Source organism: Mesoplodon densirostris, chromosome 1 (genome assembly GCF_025265405.1).
Source record: "Mesoplodon densirostris isolate mMesDen1 chromosome 1, mMesDen1 primary haplotype, whole genome shotgun sequence".
In the NCBI taxonomy this organism is placed as follows: domain Eukaryota; kingdom Metazoa; phylum Chordata; class Mammalia; order Artiodactyla; family Ziphiidae; genus Mesoplodon; species Mesoplodon densirostris.
The window spans coordinates 6,436,111-6,456,565 of NC_082661.1; the positions used below are offsets into that span (position 1 = coordinate 6,436,111).

General features: G+C 47.5%; 1 protein-coding gene across 1 annotated transcript in view; it reads left to right on the top strand.

Moving 5' to 3' along the window:
- The window catches only part of ADAM12 (ADAM metallopeptidase domain 12), a 406,064-nt gene that overhangs the window by 265,661 nt on the left and 119,948 nt on the right, over window positions 1-20,455 (top strand). The window contains exons 4-5 of the mRNA XM_060098411.1: window positions 5,067-5,145; window positions 18,703-18,779. Of these exons, the coding sequence (XP_059954394.1) occupies window positions 5,067-5,145; window positions 18,703-18,779 (156 nt within the window). The remainder of the gene's footprint in view (window positions 1-5,066; window positions 5,146-18,702; window positions 18,780-20,455) is intronic.

Sequence of the window (20,455 nt, forward strand, 5' to 3'; positions counted from 1 at the left end):
TCCATCCGTTATCCCGCTCAGCATGTATTTATCCAGCACCTGGTACAGCGCCTATAGCAGGCACTCAGCAGTTATCCTTGACCAGCCCCCAAAGGCAGCGCCACACAGTAAGAGAGCAAGTTCTGACGCAAAACCACCTGGATGCTGCCGTATGCAGTGTGACCTTGGGCAGGTCAGCTAACCTCCCTGTCTCTCGGCATCCTTTTTAAGTTGGGATAAAATTAGCAGCTAACCCACAGAGCCAGAATCCAGCAATACGTATAAAGGGCTTATCACAGTGCCTGGGCTGGGGTGGGGTCACAGTGAGCACAGAGCCTTCTTTTGGCTTAAATTCTTGAGGGGATATAGATGAATAAATAAACAGGTGAATAAACAAAATAGGAAACCGAAGGGGGTCTGTGATGTGGAGAATGCTGGTGGTGGAGGCTACTGAGATCAGATGACCTGGAAAGGGCCCTCTGCAAAGATGTTTAAACTCATACCTGTAGGATGGGAAAGAGCCAGCTGGAGGATGGTCCAGGCACAAGGCAGAGCAAATGCAAAGGCCCTAAGGGGGAGAGGGTATGGAATGTTCTAGAACAAGGCAGAAGGTGTGTTGGCTGGTAGAGAGCGAGCCACAAGGAAGGCAGGCATCATGCACTAGGAGGGTGAGGTGGTGAGCACTTGGGATTGTATCCCAGTGGGATGGGGAGCCGTTCAAGGGTTTTCCGCAGGGCAGCGGTATGACCCCAGCGTGGGACCTGGACACTGTCACTGCCCTGGGCTCTTCACAGCCTAAGGGAAACATGTGGTGGACCGCCTGGCACTGAGACGAAATCGGAGTCGAGAGGGTTCTGATAGCAGTGTGGGGGTGTCCAACTCCCAGTTCCCAGACCCACGGGACGGAGCGTCGGCCTCAGAGGCCAGGCCATGCGGCTTCCCTCCGTCTCCTGTTCCAGTCCCTAGTGGGAAACTGAGGCTTGGGAAAGCTCTGGATTTTCTGAGCTCTCCGTACTGGGGCTGCTGTGGGAAAGGCCGGGTCTCTGTTCTCGCAGAGCATCAGCCCCCATCTGGGCTCCGTGTGGGAAGATGTGCCACCCACGGTGGTATCAGTGAGTCTGAGCTGTCAGTCGGCATTTCTTTTCCAGACTCTGAGGAAAACTCAAAGAGGGGTGTGTCCTTCAGTGTCTTAGCTGTAGGGGGACACTCTCAGGCTGTCCTCAGCAGCCCCCATTTCAACCTCTGTCAATAAAAGGAGACATAAGATAGGACTGAAGAAGTCGCTAGAGCTCAAAGTATGATGGTGCTTGTACTTCTGTTTAAGTGGCATTTGGACACAATGAAAACCAGCGGGGTTCCTTAGGCAGAAATATTCATGGGTCTTTGTCTTACTGGACTGAGTGACATTTTAAAACCTCATCATTCATTTTACTGCCATTAAAGCCCCACATTCTTCGTGTCCACCAGCTCGCTGACTGCTGTCTACCGAATGCTCCTCCTCCCACATCTCCGGCTTTCCAGCCGGATTTTCCGTGTTTCTCATCTGTGAAGGGAATCACCTTCTTGGACATCATCTTTCAGTTAGAAACCTTGCAATGCTCCGTCTTTGGTCTACAAATTCCTCCTCTTTGTGCTACGGTTCTTAGTATTAGGTATTCATATACCTTGATTCGTCCAAAAGGAGGATCCAACATTACTAGGAACAGAATTACTAAATTATTAATAAGAGATAAGTAAAATAAAACGATTATTGAACAGTAAAGCATTCATGAGTAATCATAATTTCAATTATATTAAATTCTCCTTTTCGCCTTGCTCTGCGATCTTGAGGCTTACTAAGCTCCCTCCTTCACCAAAACCGTTAGGCTTGGACGGGTCCCACCTCACTCAGGCGATGGCTTCTGTCCTTGCTCTCACCTGTGCTCTGGGAACCGGCCACCGGTTGCTCTGCAGCTGTGCCCCCTGCCCCTCCCTGCCCCCATCTCTCCAGCCTGTCCCTCTAGATGACCCCCTCGCCTCTTCACACCCCATCTCTCTGCACCCCTTTATTTTTATTTATTTATTTATTTATTTTTGCGGTACACGAGCCTCTCACTGTTGTAACCTCTCACTGTTGTGTCCTTTCCCGTTGCGGAGCACAGGCTCCGGATGCGCAGGCTCAGCAGCCATGGCTCACGGGCCCAGCCGCTCCCCGGCACGTGGGATCTTCCCGGACCGGGGCACGAACCCGTGTCCCCTGCGTCGGCAGGCGGACTCTCAACCACTGCACCACCAGGGAAACCTTCTGCTCCCCTTTAAAACCACCCTCTGGAAAATGTCCTTGACCTTCCCTGTCCCCACCTCCTGGGCCCACCCCTGCAGCTGCCCCGCCAAGGTCGCCAGGCTCCTACCCCTTCCTGAAACTCTCGGCCACGTGAAGGACGACCACCAGCTCCTTCTCCAAACCCCCATCACCTCCCCTGCCCGCCCTCCTTCCTTTGCTCCTGACCCTCCAGGCGGGGCTGCTGGCAGTGAGCCCGCCCCGGGGGCCCTGTGACACCCCGAGGAGGGACACTTAGGAGATGGGAATTCGAGGCCAAAAGCCGCAGGGAGGTTAACCTCCTCCAGCCAGATTTATCTCCTCCTGAGCAGAGGGAAAGGTGAGGGGTGCGGAAGGGTCCCTGAGCTTTGTCAGTGAGTGTGAGAGGCTGTCTGCCTTTTAGATTTCTGGCACTTTCTTCTCAAACACTCGCTGTTAAGTAGAGCACAACTCAGGCCCGCTGTGAGGGTCTAACTGATTTAAACCAGGCATGTCCTAAATAAATCGAAACCCATATAAAACAGGGAGGTGACTCTCAGTTCTGGACTCGGCTGGGGGAGGGTCTGAGAAATCTGACTTTGTAAGAAACGCTCTCTCATCTGTTACATTTGCAGCGTTGCCACTTTGATTTCTTCCCTTCCACGTTTATCAGGACTCTGGTTGCAAAACCCAACTGGAGCCAGCTGAAGCAAAAGAGAGGGGTTTCTTGAGGAAAAGGAGAGGCAAAGTGGGCCCCCAAGGCAACTGGAAGGTTTCCTCTTTTGTGTCCTTTGTCACAGCTGGTGATGGCTGGGTTTTCCCCCCGGCAGCATCCTCCTGCAGCCAGGGCCAGGCCGAAGGAGGCCCTGAGTGCATTTGTGTGTAGCTTTGAGAACAAAGAGGAAAGACCTCTCCTCCAGAAGCCCTAGCTCCAGGCAGGCTGCAGGGAAGCTTGGAGATTGGTTAGCTTGGGTCCCACACTCATCTCGGGACTGGGGGTGGAGCGACCCCAGCAGAAACTAGTGGTGCAAAGTGCATTCCCTGGGCAGGGAGGGAGGACAGCATCATTGCTGCGTGCTGCACCTCCTGCAAAGTCCAGTATTTAAAACAACTCTCGACTCGTTATTGCCCAGACAGATAAAATCCAGAGATGTTTAGAGCTCTTCCCTGCTTCCCACCAACCTGGCTCCCCAGATGCCAGACCCTGGGGTCTCCTGGCCTTGCCATCCTCTGTCTGGAATGCCCTTCTCCCAGCCCTCCTTTGCCTGGCTGACTCCCCCTGTGTTCTCTCTAAAGCCTCTCCCTTTCACTACCCTCCACCTGCTGTGCGTCCGTTCACCCAGTAAGGCTCTGTTCCTGCCTCTGCGACAGCCCTCCCCTCACTGTATTATGTTTTGTCTGTCACCTCCCCAGGCAGTGTCCTTATTTATCTTTATATCCCAGCAGCTGGTATAGCACCCAGCACGTAGTCGGTGCACAGGAAATACTTGTGGCAGTGATGTTGAGAAGGATAGAATGTGCATATGGCAGCAGAAATCACAAAATCGTCTAAAACCTAAACAAACTCAGGCTCTGCTACCATCAGTGAAGATGTAGTAGATTGCACGCAGTTTTAGTTAGGGTAGATAGAGGTGTTGATTCTCTACCAAGTCATCTTAGAAATTCAGCATTTCCACATGTCCAAAATCATTTTTCCTCACCTCCTACAGCACTGTTTCTAACATTTCATTGTTGTTTTATTTAAATAAATTTATTTATTTTATTTATTTATTTTTGGCTGCATTGGGTCTTTGTTGCTGCGTGTGGGCTTTCTCTAGTTGCGGCAAGTGGGGGCCTCTCTTGTTGCGGAGCACAGGCTCTAGGCGCACGGGCTCAGTAGTTGTGGCTCACAGGCTCAGTAGTTGTGGTTCACAGGCTCTAGAGCACAGGCTCAGTAGTTGTGGCGCACGGGCTTAGTTGTTCCGCGGCACTTGGGATCTTCCCAGACCAGGGCTCGAACCCGTGTCCCCTGCATTGGCAGGTGGATTCTTAACCACTGTGCCACCAGGGAAGCCCCTCATTGTTGTTTTAAACTATCCTTTGACATTTTAATATTGACAGCTGGCCCCCTGACCTGCAGGAGAACTAGCAGGGTCAATATTGTGGGTCCAAAATTATTTTTCCAGCGGGTAGCTTAGCTGCTGATTCTAGATAGTGAGGCCTTGTGACTTCCAGAAGGGTGGTTCTCCCAACTCAGAAATCTGCGTGTGCTGTTCGTAGCAGGGTGTGTGCACATGTGTGCATGTGCACGTGTACACATATGCCTGTGTGTGTTGGAGGCATGAGGTGGGAGCGGGTGAGGAGGGCACCACGTGCACTCTGGGGGCCATTGTTCAAAGCACATGCATCTGAATCTCACCTGCCTGAGTCTCATCCTGGCTCTCCCCAGGTAACCTGAACAGGTGAAGGCCCTATGGGAGCCTCAGCAGGTCATCTATAAAATAAGGAGGGAGGGCTTCCCTTGTGGTACAGTGGTTGAGAGTCTGCCTGCCGATGCAGGGGTTGCAGGTTTGTGCCCCGGTCTGGGAGGATCCCACATGCCGCGGAGCGGCTGGGCCCGTGAGCCATGGCCGCTGAGCCTGCGCGTCCGGAGCCTGTGCTCCGCAACGGGAGAGGCCACAACAATGAGAGGCCCATGTACTGCAAAAAAAATAAATAATAATAATAAGGAGGGAATCAGATCCATGCCACCCTACAGCCTAGACATCCACAAGCCACATATCATTGCGATTCTACACTTATCTTTTATGTTGTTTTTATTTTTCCACAGAGGCCTCATTGCCAGCAGTTTCACAGAAACCCACTATCTGCAAGATGGCACTGATGTCTCCCTCATTCGAAATTACACAGTAAGTCATGCATGCTTGGACCACCATGATACTCTGCTATCAGATCTGTGCTTAAACTCTGTAGCTGTTTTATTCTAAGCAAAGTCACAGGCCTAGATCTTTCACTTAGACCCCGAGAAGAGTTTGAGCATTGCTTACGGTTTGGGCATTCCATTATAACTCCAGAAAAACTTGGCTTTGGCCAGGCATGTGCCAGGACAGTCCTTGAAGGTATGGCTTGATTGCAGGCTGACACTGAACCCACCTGCCAGTGACCATGGGATGCTAAGCTGGGCAAATCCTTCCTGGAAACCAAGCCCAAATTAGAGATGGCTCAGAAAGCAGTCACCCCTGGGCTGAACTTGGCTGCATTAAACTTGTAAGTCCCGTAAATCAAAGGAAAACTGACTCTGCTTAACCTTTCATAAATGTATCCACCGCGTCCATATGATTCTATATCATGGTTGTTACTGGAATGTGACATTTATCACCTCTTAGCTTTTCTAGTATCTGAAGTTTTATATGTAACTTAGACAAGATGCTAACTTTATTCATTTATTCCTCTTAACAAACACTTAGTGTGCTCAGGCCCAGGTGTGAATGTGGGCATTAAAGAGAGTTGCTGCCCTCTGAGGACCAGGTTGGTTACTTGTTTTAAACAGCTATGGGTATTCGTTTTAAAAAGAATAAGCTTAGAGAAAGGCTTTACATTTACAACTGAAATGTCGTCAAGTAGCCATTATTGTCCGCAGAATTTTTGTTAATGCCTGACCAAGCTTGGGATAGTCAAAGAAATCCCTGGGAAGCAGAAACAAATCAGGGATGTAAGCTCAGAGCACTAAGCTGGTGGGTTGAGGTCACGGGACCCCAATGGGCTATTCAGGACCCAGAGAGAGGACCCCATGCTTGGGGGTTGGGACAAAAGAAGTGGGCATCTGCAAATGAGAATCCCACAAAGGCTGGGGCCCCAGAGAGATGCTTCCTCTATGAGAAAAGGGACAAGTAAAACTTCAGTCCAGAGAAGGGGCAACAGAGAGAATTGTCTCCAGGTGTCCTGGATTGAACAAAGATTTCATAAAAAAAATAGAGAAAGTGAAACCCCAGCTAGCCTCATAAAGTGTGTATTTGGAATGGGGTGGACTGGTGTTCAAATTTCTAATACCAGCATAGGAATGAAATTCCCAGTAAATGTTGACCTCAAAACTGGTCCCAAATCAGCAACCCTGCATCCCATGGGCCCAAGCTGAATTCAACTGAAAACAGTTCTATAGGGAGATTTCTACAGCCCAGGTTACCTGAGATTCCCACATCAAAAACCAAGAAGAAGAAGAATATTATCAAAGATGACCCAAAGTCAAAATTACAAAACACATGATTAACAAAAGCCAGCGTAAATGACAAGGGAAATGAGAATTGGGACCTCGAGGAATGCGAGATAATAGGAAAGTCAGAGAAAAATCTGAAATATTTTAAAGAGAACAGAATAGGTCCAATAAAAATTCCAGAGTGAAAATACAGGGGAAAAAAAAACTAAAGAAGCACCAGCAATGCTCCCCCTTCTGCTTAAGCCATGGGATGGGCAGTTTGTTTCTCAGTGGTGTCATTAAAGACTAGTTGTTGGTTTTAGAAGGTGGAAGGGACAGTGAATACAGATTTGTCCCTGTTGAGTTTGTGGTGGGACAGCGTAGTAAAGGTGTTCAGTAGGCAGATAGCTATATGACCCTGGAGCACAGGATAAGGATGGAGGCCACAAAAGAAGACCTGAGGGTCCATCTCAGATATAAGTAATCATTGGTGCCCTGACTTCACTTGACTTTTTTTTTTTCTCTTTTTTTTTCCTAAGAGGATGTCATTTATGCGCCTTTAGAATTAGCACAAAAGCTCTCCTTATGGTGTAAATTGTTGTTCCAAATAGAAACAGAAGAAAGAGATCCTAGAAATACTTGACAATAGGCTCAAGTCCTCCAAATCTCCCTTATAGATGATAGTGAAGGTGCTTGTTGATTACAGACCATCAAGAAGATGTAAGATATTCTTCCAAAGTTATTTTAATAGTTTCACGTTTTCTGTCTCCATCTCCCTGACCAATTTCCTCTTCTTAGGGCATTTTTGGTCCTTTTTTCTCATCTGGGAAGAAAACATATGATAAGAGAGAAGAAGAAATAGAGGACTAGATAAACGAGGGTCCAACAGCCGCTGGGGCTGTTTGGGACTTGGACTGCGAAGGCTGAAGGCTATAAATCCAGGCATCTTAGAAAACAGCCTGGATGGAAGGGCACTGGAATGTTGATAGTAGTTGTCTCTGGTGGAGACTCTGTATATTTCTATTTGGGCTGATTGAGGTATATATGGGGTGGTGGGCGGGTTACATTTCTCATCCTCCTCATCTTTCCACGAGGTAACTGTATAGACAGGCAAACACCTACCCCCACCCCCAGACTCACTCCCTCACTCCTCCCCACGGAAGCATCTTCTCAGGGAGAGGAGGGCGGGAGGAAGCAAGCCCTGGCAACCGCTGGTCCCTGCTAACTGGGGAGGGGGTACAGTCCCTGCCTTGGAAAGGCCGTGAGCTAGCCTTGCTGTCTTCCCTCAGTCGAGTGTGGTGAGCCCTGCCGGCCCCTCTGTGGAGTATTCCAAGCAATGGTCTCCTGCAGCACCAGCTTCACCAAGGTGGGTCCTCAGGCTTGGCTAATAAGAGCAGGGTGGGGAGATGAGGGGAGACGAGGCTTAGAAATTGCAGGAAGTCTCACTTCTGCCCTGACCTAAGTTGTGTCCTCTGATGGAATATACCAGAAACCCCTCTTTCAGAAGTAGTGAAGCGTGTAGTGTATTTTGATCTTCATTGGACTCTTCGAATCTTTCTTCAGTAGGTGAACCAACTGGAGGCTGAGTTAATTGGCACCCTGAAACCTCCAGAAACAGCAAGCATATATTGCTTTTACAATTAGAAAAACAATGACTTTTCTCGTAATCTGGGGCCACCTTCCCCCATTCCTTTGAGTGCCTGTTCTGGGCTGTCAGCCATGTTACTGTAAAGATGGGTGAACAATCTCGTTCACTAAAGAAAACCCTTAGCCCTAGACAGCCCATCTTCCAGCAGAAACCCTTTAAGGGGAGCTCAGGGCCTCATATTGTCTTTCGTGGTGAGGAGACAGATGCAGCTTTGGAGGTTTTGTTTCTACTGAATCAGGCTGGGAAACAAAAAGAAATGTGCTGATTCATCCCCTTTTCCCCCAAAGTCAGCACACTATGGATTTCTCTAAATTTAAAATTATATATAAAATAAGAACCACTTTTTCGCTAGCATCTTTCTTTTTTAAATTTAATCTCTCAACCATCAGTGTAAGCTGGTTGACAAGCAAACTAGTGGCTGATTTTAATTTTGGAATTGATCCCCTGTCTTTTATCTCTCTATTATCCTGACAGGATGAAATATTTGTGGCTTAAGCCTTTGCTGGCCACATCTAAGGGAAGATTATGTCTTATACTGTCTCTTTTAATAAGGCCTGTGGGAGACAATGCCCATGATGTTTATGCTATCTATATCCCAAAAGACAACTCTGGGAAAGGCCAGAATGCCCTCCAGAAAGTCTCCTAAACGTTGCCAGTGCTTTGGTCCAAACACATCCTTCTATTACATGCATGTTAACTGAGCATTCCTATTGTGCCAGGCCCTGTGACTCGCACTGACAATAAAAACAGACAGGAGACCCACATGGAGCTGGAGGGTAGAGACTGACATTATTCCAAGAATCACAGACCAAATTAAAATCTGTGCTGAGTGCACCGAAGGAAAGGCAAAGGGGCCTAATCTAGTCTGAGGAATCATGGAAGACTTCATGGAGGAAGGAACATGTGAACCAAGATCTGAAGTTTAAGGAGGCATGAACCAGAGGATGGGAAAGGGAAGGACATTTCTGGCTGATGCCAACTTTTACTTGGAAGTGGGGAAATGTTGACAATTTGACAGGGACCAGAGTATGTAGGACTTGGAGGCCAAGGTGACAATTTGGTTGTCATGGAGGAAGATGGGGAAGCCATTAAAAAGTGTCAACCAAGGGGCTTCCCTGGTGGCTCAGTGGTTGAGAGTCTGCCTGCCGGTGCAGGGGACACGGGTTCGTGCCCCGGTCCGGGAGGATCCCACATGCCGCAGAGCGGCTGGGCCCATGAGCCATGGCCGCTGAGCCTGCGTGTCCGGAGCCTGTGCTCCGCAACGGGAGGGGCCACAACAGTGAGAGGCCCGCGTACCACACACACAAAAAAAGTGTCAACCAAGGGGATGTCATAACTAGGGATAGACTTTGGAAGATTCCACTGGCTGCAGCTTGAAGGTCATCAGAGGGGCAAGAGCAGAGATCCAGCGAGGTCAGGCCGTTGGGTCTCATGGAAGAGCCCAAAGCCCGGGTAAGAGGAGATGGCTGCTGAGACCAGGGGCATGGAGATGGGGAGAAGGAAAAAGATCTGACCTTCTACACCTGAAGGGTTCCATTTGTTGTATGTGTTTCTCATTCAAAAAATCTATGAAAACATTTGCTATAATAGACTTCCAAAGGGGACCTTCAATATTAACTGAGGCTGGACCATCAGACGGGCATGAAATCCCATATCTTGATCAAAAGTATTGTTTGACTGACATCCCATTCATTTCCACGGCAAATGTGTTTCCTATCAAAACGGAGTAGAACCTTCTACAATTGGCTAGGACTGAACATGTCAGGGCAAATGGGTATTAGAGAGTCAGCCACATCCCATCTCTGCTAGAGAGCATCTGAAGAGGATGGAAGATGATTCTTGGGGTAGGAGGGAAGGCAGAGACCATTCCCGTCTCGTACAGGTACCAGGTATGAGCTAGGCCTGTTATCACATTCTTAAAAAATGATTTAAAGTGGACTTAACTTCCCTAACATCTCCGTACTCTCTGCACGTCTAATTCATCCGCTCTTCCGGGCTTGCCTCTGTCTCAGAAGGCTGCTCCGTCCTCCCACTGACCAAGGCACTACTCACTCACTCTTCCCCTCAGGTCCTCGCCGTGTCCTGTGTTGATTTCCTCCTTCACAGCCACCTTACCCGCCCCCCTTCCTGATCCGCTGACATACCTGCTGCTGCAGCTCAGCTCCTCCCTTCTCCTCGGCTGGAAGACTGTCATGGCCACCTGACGTTTCTCCCCACTTCTCATCTCACCTGTGTTTAATCCAGCCACCACTCCTGCCTACATGATCCTTCTAGAGCATCTTTTTCTATTTATGCCATTCCCTTTTGCACTTGTGTTTCAGTCCTCACAAATCATCAAGAGCTTCCTCAATGCCTCCTTAATCGAGTCCAAAGTTCTGAGACCAGTATTCCCATTCCATCATGGTGACATACCTTACCTTTTCATGCATGCATTCATTCACTCATTCATTTATACACCCATTCAACAACAAATGTTTGTTGAGTGCCCAATGTAACATGAAGTAAGCACCAACAACGTGCCAGGCATTGTGCAAAGCGCTTTGCATACATTTTGTTGTTTGATCCTCACAATAAATCAGTTTTTGCTATTTTTACACCCAGATGAAGAAGCTGAGACATAGAGGGCTTGAGTAACTAGACTAAGCCCCCAGTTAATAAGGATTCAGACTCACACGGCCTGAGTCTAGAATCTGAGCTCCTAACCACTATAATGCAGACAAAACACTGGAGAGTGTCTGTTGTATGTCCATGGCCGTGCTGCTTGTGTTGTGGAATTAGTATATAAAACTGTATCGAGGTGGATTCAGGAACAGGCTGGCATTCGTTTGCAAAGAGAGTGACCCAGCAGGTACTTCTTGGGGAGAGCAGAGGATGCTCTGCTGACCTGTTGTCCTGTGATATGGGGAGGGGCAGAAAGCCCTCTGGGAATTTGCTGAGTGCATCACTCTGAAGTCCAGTGGAACTGAGCAAGGTCTAGTGCCACGTGGCGGTGTACAGGAGGGAGGGGGACACATTCCCCATCCTCAAGGAACATACCGTCTGACCACAGACAACACGATGCACCCGTGGCAAAGATGCTTTAGGAGCCAAACAATGGAAGAGCCAAATCCACGTGGAATGTGCAATGAGTTCCCAGAGGAGCTCCAGGTGTGGTGACTTTCCTTCTGTAAAGGTGTCAGGAGAGGCTCCGGGACAGCCTTCTGTCTGGAAGCAGTGTGTGTAGAGGGTGGGTTCAGAAGCCAGGGAGGCAGGCTGCCCAGGCTACAATCCCAGCTTGAGCCCTGAGCCAGCCGGGACTGTGAACACGAAACAGACACTGAACCTGGCGCACAGTCAGGCTTCTAGAAAACTGAGCCCATTGTAGCCACTGCTCTGCCTTGATGATGGATTCACAGCATCTCTTAACTACCCTGGACCATCCATTCCTTCTGAAGTCCTTCATGTGTCGAGATAATAGGAGGAGAGAGAGAGCTGCGGGCAAGAAAGGGGTCCCTGAGCTGTGCCGGACGCCAGGCTCTGAAGGCACGTGTCTCTGACCCCGCGCCCACCAAGCCCCTCAAGTCCCTCCTGCTCCTGTTCATCTATCTACACAGTCCCACACGACAGCCAAGAAGCTTGAGAGCTGTGAGTTAAGAACTAGTGCGGCAGTGTAAGAAAACCACACTCCCTGCTCTCTAAGGGGTCAGCTTTTCTCACACGTGTTCATTCATTCATTCGGCAAACCTACACTGAGCCGGGGTCCAGTGCAGACGGAAATATACAGGCAGAATATAGCGCTTACAGCATAATGGGTTTAAGTACGTGTCGTCATATCCCAGATCTGTGACAAGGACATACATTTCACAGATTGATTCGATCCCTGAGACCCCGGGCAGCAAGTGTCGATCACGTTTTACAAATTAAAAAGAGAGACGGAGTCTCAAAGCACAAGACTTCCAACTCCAGATCGGTCCAGCGCTCTCACTATGGCAGCCGTGTGTTTCCCGGCCCAGGTTACAGGGCACTCCCAAGGATCGGGAACACAATTTGGTAAGCTGTGTTCTCTCCTGCCGAATGCCAGCACCACAAAGTAACATGAGCGGCCCTTGAGGTTGGTCCTTCCCAATCTTTTAAGCAGACACGGTTCTTGTTAGAGCTGGGAGCAGACATGGCCTAGGGAGCATGGGTGTGCTGACTTACTTCTCAACAATCCATCCTGTACACTCTCAGGGGAAAGCGTAATGTCACTCAGTCAGAGAAACACACGGGGCTGCAAAGTCACTTCTTCCTTTGCTTGAATGCACTGTAACCTTTTTCTCAGTCTCAAGCAAACCCTTGGTATGTGGGGGCCTGATGCTCCGTACAGGGGAGGAAAGGCTGGACTGTAGGTGTGCTGAAACGCAGGTCAGCGGCTCAGGCACACGCACATGCACGTGTGCACACACACACTCACTCACCCTCACACCCCTCCTATCTGCAGATATTTCTGAGTCTAGAAATGACTTTACTTTCCTCGGATTCCCTGAGTGATGAGGCTCTTCTGTACTTGAAAGAGTATTCTGTCCAAGTTTGGATTTTAGGTGACAATTTTTCATCGCAAGGGTGCATGTCCATAGCAGCAAGATGTGGAGAGAAGCTGTCCGGCCTGGGGACGAGAGGCTTGACCTTTAGTCCCTGCTCTGCCGTGAACCAGCTCTGTGACCTTAGACAGTTATTTAACCAGTCGGGGCCTCCGTTTCCACATCTGTTCAGGGAAGGTTGGTCTTGGACGGCCTGAAGTTCCCTTCCAGCTAGAACACTGTGCGATTCAAATGCTACATCAAGACAGTTTGTCATATTGCATATAGCGGGGGAGGCCCTTTAAAGTTCCCAAGGAAAAAAACACTGAAAATAATTTTTGCTCAGCTTACTCCCTAATGGAATTTGTCTGCTCACAGGTCCTTTTTAATCACGAGGTCAGGCCACTTTTGTTAGCAATTTAGCATATAAAGTTCCTTTCTTTCTAGTCCACTGAGAGTTGGGTAACAGAATTTTTATTTTACTTCCCGTATGGCACAGAGTTGAGGGCTACTATTTTCAAGCTCAAGTGTTCTTATTCTATATCCTCTTCCCCACCATTATATTTGATTGATAGTATTAAACAGAAGGAGAGTTTATTTTACTGGAGGGGGGAAATGCATTAGGTTAAGTAATAAGTATATAAAATAAATGGTTAGAGGTTTTGTAAAGGAAAAGATGTAATTTTGTGGTTATGCATGTTTGGGACTATTTTCTCTTATGTTTTGCTGGTAGAAAGAGAATGTATTGGATCAGCAGAACTAGGCCAAGACGGCTGTGCAAATAAGATGATGTCTTGTTCAGCCACGTCTTTAGAGACGTGAGCATGAGAGAAAGAAAGAGACGGTATGGTTTGACTCTCTTGAGGCAATTGGGAGGGGATGCAGTTGGGGAGGCTTGCAAGGGTAATTGTTGTGATCGACAGATCCAGTGGGCCCTGGGGCCCAAGACCTCCAAGGCATGATGGATGCCTGCATCTCTCAGAGGTGTGGCCACATCCAGATCCAACAGGACACATGTTTGCGAATCTACAAGGCCCGGCAGGTTCCTGCCTGTTAACATCAGTCTGTAGGAGGCAACCTGGCCCTCAGATATGGGGACACACACTCACCTGGAGACTTTGCTGAGTGGGCACTGCTGGCCCCCATGTGATGCTGCCTGCACTTCTCTCTCTCGACCCTGGCCACCGCCAAAGGGGATCAGGCCCCCCAGAGGAGTAGGAACGTACATCTCCTCCACTCTCCATGGTCAAATTCCCCAACCAATTATGTGACACCTCGTGTGATGAGTCTGTCTCTCTGATTTGTCAGTTTATCTATATGATGACTTCTATATTATAAAAACCAAATCACATTTATCTAAACATTTAGTTAATCATATTGAAAAAAAAAAACAACAAAACTTCATGAGATTGCAATTGTCCTGGAGGATCTGGAATTTGGAATTCTAGTAATAGTCCAGAGTGAGCAATGGGCTTGCTAGTCAACTGTCTGAAGGTGAACAGAAGATAGTTTTAGAGCTAAGAAATGAGGTGTTAACTCTGGTACTGACTAAGAGAGTTGGGGTTGTTTACGGACCAGAGTACAAGAGCTAGAATCCACCCGCTCCTCTTTTTTTTCTTCACCCCCTCCTCTTTTATAAACAATAATTCAGCCCAGTTGTTGAACTGGAAATTAATTTTATACTAATTTGTTCTCAGCTCATTCTTTAATAAGCTTATATTTCTGGGTATTTAATTTGAAAGCACATTTGATAAGTAATCTATTAAAAAGTAAATCGACCCTGAGAATAAATGAGTTTGAAATTTCAAAGGTTGATCATTAAGACTATTGTCACCATTTGGTTTTTAATTTTTTAACCAATACTTGGTTTCCTATAGCAATATTTCACAGTTATCTAAAATGGAGCAAAGTATTTAATGTACAAGACCCTCAAAGATGAGTAAGTCAAAAACCAGTGATGCTCGTTCCCCCAGGCAGCCTAACTTATAACACCAGCTGGGTCCCTTCACTTCCTGAGTCATCTCAGCTCCAACGTGTCTGCTGGGTTCCCAGGGCTGAAATCCCCCCACCCTGTGCAGAGGGGACCAGGCCGCTCTGATGCCCTGGGGCATTACAATCCAGTTACACAACCTCCCCATGTTTAGAGGATTGTTATCATGACTCCCTTAAGTACACAAAGCTAGAGTTACCTAGAGAGGGGGAACCATGGAGCCTTTCAAAAGTTACTTCCCATGGAAACCGAAGAGGCAGGCTGGCAGCAAGGGTCCCCCATGGCCTGGCGGGATGCCTGGCGGCTGGCTGGGCAGTGTCCCCCAGGACTATCCCTCGTGCCCCCTTCCCTGGGCCACGTGCTCACTGAAGAGGACACCCTCGCCAGAGGAGAAATGGGACAGTGAGTCTGCCTCCACGCCCGAATCTCCCAGCCAAGCAGACAAAGCCCCTCCCTGAACTGTCCCCCTCCCCCACTGCCCATGTTTGTGCATGTGCTTTCCCTCTGTGGGCAGTCCCCTCTCCCACCTCTGTCCCTGGCCACCGGGCCACCCCACTCCTCAACGTTGTATGGGGGTCAAAAAGGAGGCCCAGAAAATGTCATTATTTCCAGCTGGTATAGTCAACAACATAAAAACTCCAAGCTATGCTACAAATTGTTAAGCTGATAAGATGGCCCAGCAGGAGTCTGTGATACAAGATCAACTTGAAAAAATAAAAAAGCTTTCCTTTACATTAAATATAACTGTGTATAAGATGTAATAGATAAAAAGACCCTATTTATGATTTCAACAAGCCTATACAATACCTAGACATAAGCCAAGTGAAAACTTTCCAAAGCCGTTCAAAAAAAGGAAACATCTAAAACTAGGCAGAAGGACATAAAAATGGCCTTATTATGTGGAGAGACATACCGTGTATATGAATAGAAAAACTTCTTATTTGAAAACTACAAATCCTGACTAAAATGACCTCTACATTCAAATTAGTCAAGCTGAAATCTCAAAGGATTATTGCAGAGCTTAAAATTTGATTCTAAAATTCACCTGAAAGAGAAAATAGGCAATAATACTGTAGAAACTTCTGAAGAAAAAATAGTATCAAAAGAAAACTCACTCTCAACAAGGTTGCCAAGACAGATTGGGGAAAGAATCGTTTTCTAACAAATGGTTCAGGGCACCTGGATATCCACAAGCAGAAGAGTGAAATTGGAGCCCTACTTTAAGCATATACAAAAATTAATTCAACGTGAATCAAACATCTAAATGTAAGAGCTAAACCTATAAAACTCTTAAAACATAGGTGTAAGTCTTTATCACCTTAGGTTAAGTAAGGGTCTCTCAGATATGGCACCTAAAGCATAAGCAACCAAATTAAGAAAATAGAGAGCTTGGACCTCATCAAAATGATCAGCTTTTGTGCTACAAAAGACATCAAGAAAGTGAAAAGACAACCCACAAAATGGGAGAAAATATTTGCGAATCATATCTTTGGTAAGGGTCTAGAATCGAGGGTATATAAAGAACTCTTCCAACTTAACAATAAAAAGACAAAGAAAAAATTAAAAAATAGACAAAGGATTTGAATAGACGTCTCTCCAGAAAAGATGCATAAATGGCCAATAAGCATGTGAAAAGATGTCCAACGTCATAGGTTATTAGGAAAATGAAAATCAAAACCACAGTGAGACACTAGTTCACATATACTAGGATGGGTGTAACCAACCTCATAGACAATAACAAATGTGGGTGAGGATGTGAACAAGTTCATACATTCATCCCATACACTGAGAATGTAAAATGGTTCAGCTGCTTGGGAAAAATATGGCAGTACTTCAGAATGTAAACAGAGTCACCATAAGATCCAGCAATCCCACTTACAGATCTATAACCATATACCTACCCATAGTGTATACCCAAGAGAACCAAAAAAATATGTCCACACAAAAACTTGTACATAAATGTTCATGGCAGCATTATTCATAATAGTCTAAATGTGGAAACAGCCCAAATCCCCAGCAACCGATGAATGGGAAAACAAAATTTGGCATATCCCTACAATGTCATTTTATTCAACAACAACAACAAAAAAATAAAGTACTAATACTTGCTACAACATGAATGAACCTTGAATACATTATGCTAAGTAAAGGAAGCCAGACACAAAAGGCCACATTTTGTATGATTCCACTTAATGTGAAATGAAATGAAATGAAATGAAATGAAATGAAATGAATAGAATAGGCAAATCCATAGAGACGGGAAGTAGTTTAGTGGTTGCCAGGGGTGGCTAATGGGAAGTATCTGCTAATGGGTGTGAGGTTTCCTTTTGGGGTGATGAAAATATTTTGGAATTAGATGTGATGGCTGCACAACATTATGAATGTACTAACACCCATAATAGTATGCTTTTAAAAGGTGGATGTTATGGTATGTGAATTTAATCACAATCAAAAAAGAGGACTTGCTCTGATATCAAAATGTTCCTATAGAATAACAGGAATTAAAACAGTGTGGTGTTGGCTCAGGAATGGACAGGTGGAGGTTTGCCTCCGTGGACCAGCACAGAGAACATGGAGATGGAGCCACATACATATGTGGGCATTCGATGTCTGACAAGGTGACATTTCAAATCAGTAAGAAAAGGAAAATGTTGGTGAAGAACAGCTATCTCTTAGTTTGTGGGGAAGGTTGGATTCCAACCTCATACCTCCACAAGAATGAATTCCAATGTAGATTAAAGAACTAATTCTAAGAACTAATTCTAAGAAATAGAAGAAAATAAGAGAGGACATATGTATAATGTTGAAGAAAGCCATTTTAAGTTAACAATACACAATATGCATAAATTTGATTGTATAAGAATGGAAACTCTTGCAATAAATACAATAAAAGATATCGTAAGTCAGTTAGGAAGACATTTCTCACATAATTAATATCCTGAATATATAAAGAACTTCCAGAATCAATAAGAAAAAGTCAAAATAACAAATGTTCTGCAGCACTCCCTTCCTGTAATTGCCTTTTCAGATGATCCCAAAATTTTGTCCTCTGTTCAGTGACAAAGAGATCATCTTGGCCCCTTTTTCATGATATGGGATTTCCCTGGCCACTCAATCTCATCCGGCCCTCTTTCTTACCAAAGTCAAGCTGGTCTTTGGAATGTTGTCCCTGTCGGGCAGGACAACTGGACACCCTGCCCTGCCCTGGAAAAAGTGATTAACTGTGGTCCTGATTGAAGGAGCTGTGTGCTGAGGCTGAAACCCCAGCATCCACTTCTCCTGTCCCTTAGAAGACACAGCCCTTTGCCTCGGGACCGCACACCGCTGGCATTCAGAGGCCTTGAATGAGGAACACTAAGTGCACTTAGCGTTTCTTGCCAGCCAGCCACTTAACTGGGGCTGCAACATAACATTTGTTCAACAATAAAATTAACCTTGATTCCAGACAGATATCTATCTTCACTAAGGACGTGTCCGTGCTGTGGTTTCTTTTTGCAAGTGACATTATTAAAGAAATGGAATATTGCAGGCATGTCACCCAAGGACTTTTGTCTTAGAAGACCTTTCTATTTTTCTCTCCTGCTAAGAGAGTCTTTCTGCTCTCAATTGGGCAGTTCATGGAGGTACCCGCTATGTCTCCTCACCCCCTTCCTCTCGTAGCCTTTTCTGTTTTCATAAGCCATAGATTGGGCCTCATTTTATTGCATTTCACAGTGTGCTTAAATACCCCACACAGTTCCTCATCTCATTACAAAAGACAATTTGTAATGTGGAAAATCACACAATGTGATTTGTTCAGCTGCTGGAGTTTGTAAAACCTTCCACATCAGGGCTTTCCTGAAGGGTGTCAGAGAGACGAGAATGGAACCGGGATGCAATTAGAAACCCTGTTGATAATCTCTAAGTAAATCAGATATTCCTGCCATAGATCCTGGCTGGGTCACGTGGGGCTGGCATGAAACATTAAGACCGCTGGCTGGTTCAATATTTTATGCAAAAGGAAATTCTGTAGCTGAAAACAAGATGATTGGAGGCTGTTGCTTTATTGTGAGTGGACAAGAAGACAGCATGACTGAACCGACTTTCTCCTCCTTTCAGGGTCACTGTTACTACCATGGACACGTGCAGGGCGATTCTGGTTCCACGGTCAGTCTCAGCACTTGTTCTGGTCTCAGGTAAGTGACCTTGACAGTGGCAGCTTCAGCCTTCAGCGCAGCTACCGCAGACCACCCCCTTCTCCACTCGCTCTAAAGCACTAGAGTGACGGACCTCGCCCCTGCCTGGCAGAACCAAGGAGCCCTTGCCTGGCAATGCGGAGGGCACCGCACCCCCCCACTCCCATCTCAGCTCGCCTTCCTTCGCCGCTCCTCTTTCGAGGCCATCCTCAGGTCTGGTAGGTTGGCTAGGTTTCAGCAGCCAAGGATTTGGGGAATATCTTTTGTTTTTGTGGCTCGATGTCAAACAGCTCCCAGTGTTAAAAAAATAGGACGTTAGGTATTAGCATTTCAGCTGCTTGCTTAATAACAATGAAAAGGGCCTCTTCTCACTAGGACACAAAGTGAGGGGCTGACTGAGCACAGATCCAGGTGAGCTGAGTACGGGCCTGGGTGGCAGGGCCCCTGCCCGACGCAGGAAACAATCCCTTCTGCTGCTGAGGATGAGCCAGCCCTGCCTTCCAGTCGCAGCAACCAGCCCCGGCGGGCTCTGTGGGCTCCCCAGGAAAACCAGTCTTGACAGATTCCCAGCTGCCTCAGCCTCTTGACTGGGTTTATCTATCCAGTTTGTGAACTAGCAGCTTGTGTCCTCAAAGTCCTGCTTTGCTTTGGCCGCTGCCACCAGAGTGTGGGTCTGCGGAGGGAAGGACGGAGGGCCTGGGACGGCGGCAGCCCAGGGAACGCAGGACTGTGCGCCGTGGGTCTGCAAGTACTACATGCCATGGCGGAGAAGGAACCTCAGTGCACACCCCGCACACACAACATACACACCACAGACACACAATATACCACACACACCACATTCACACCACAGACACATACATAATATACCACATACACCACACACCACAGACACACACACAATATACTACACACACCACACATACACACCTTAGCACACACATACCACACACTATATACCACACACCACAACACACACAGTACAAGCACCACAGACACCCTGTAACACACACACAATTTATCGCACACAACATACCACACATATCAACACAACACACACACAACATGCCACACACAACATACCCCAGGCACACAATGCACCTTGGACAACTCAGCACACATAACACACTACACACACACTACACACGACGGGAGCGAAGTGGAGATCGGGGGCCCTGGTCAGGGTTTAGCGGCCGGGGATGGAGACAGACCCCCCGCGCGGGGGAGCGGAAGCGGCGCTCTTGGCAACCTTGCCTCCCGTGAGTCCTGCGGCGCTGTGAGCATTGACAGGTACTCTTGAATTAATGAGTAATCGCGTTGGCGGCTCTTAGGGACAGACAGTACAGCCGCTAGTGGATGGAATTCTCCAGAATAACAGCACTCGAGTCTGGCTGCGGCCTGGTCAGCACGCGCAGCCCTGGGCCCGGCTGGCGGCTGGACTGGCCCGAGGGAGGGTGCAGCTGGGCCTCTGGCCGCATGTCGCCCTGCCCGTCCTTTCCCAGGGCATCCCTGCCCCACATGCGCCCCCAATCCCCCACCGACCCCCAACACGTGTCCCCCCGCCCGCTGCCGTTCTTCGTGGCGTGGGCCACCTGCGCGCCTTACGTGTACGTGAAGGAGGGCCTCGCCGCGTGCCCTGCAGTCAGTGTCCGCGCTCGGCATCGTTTGGGCATCGT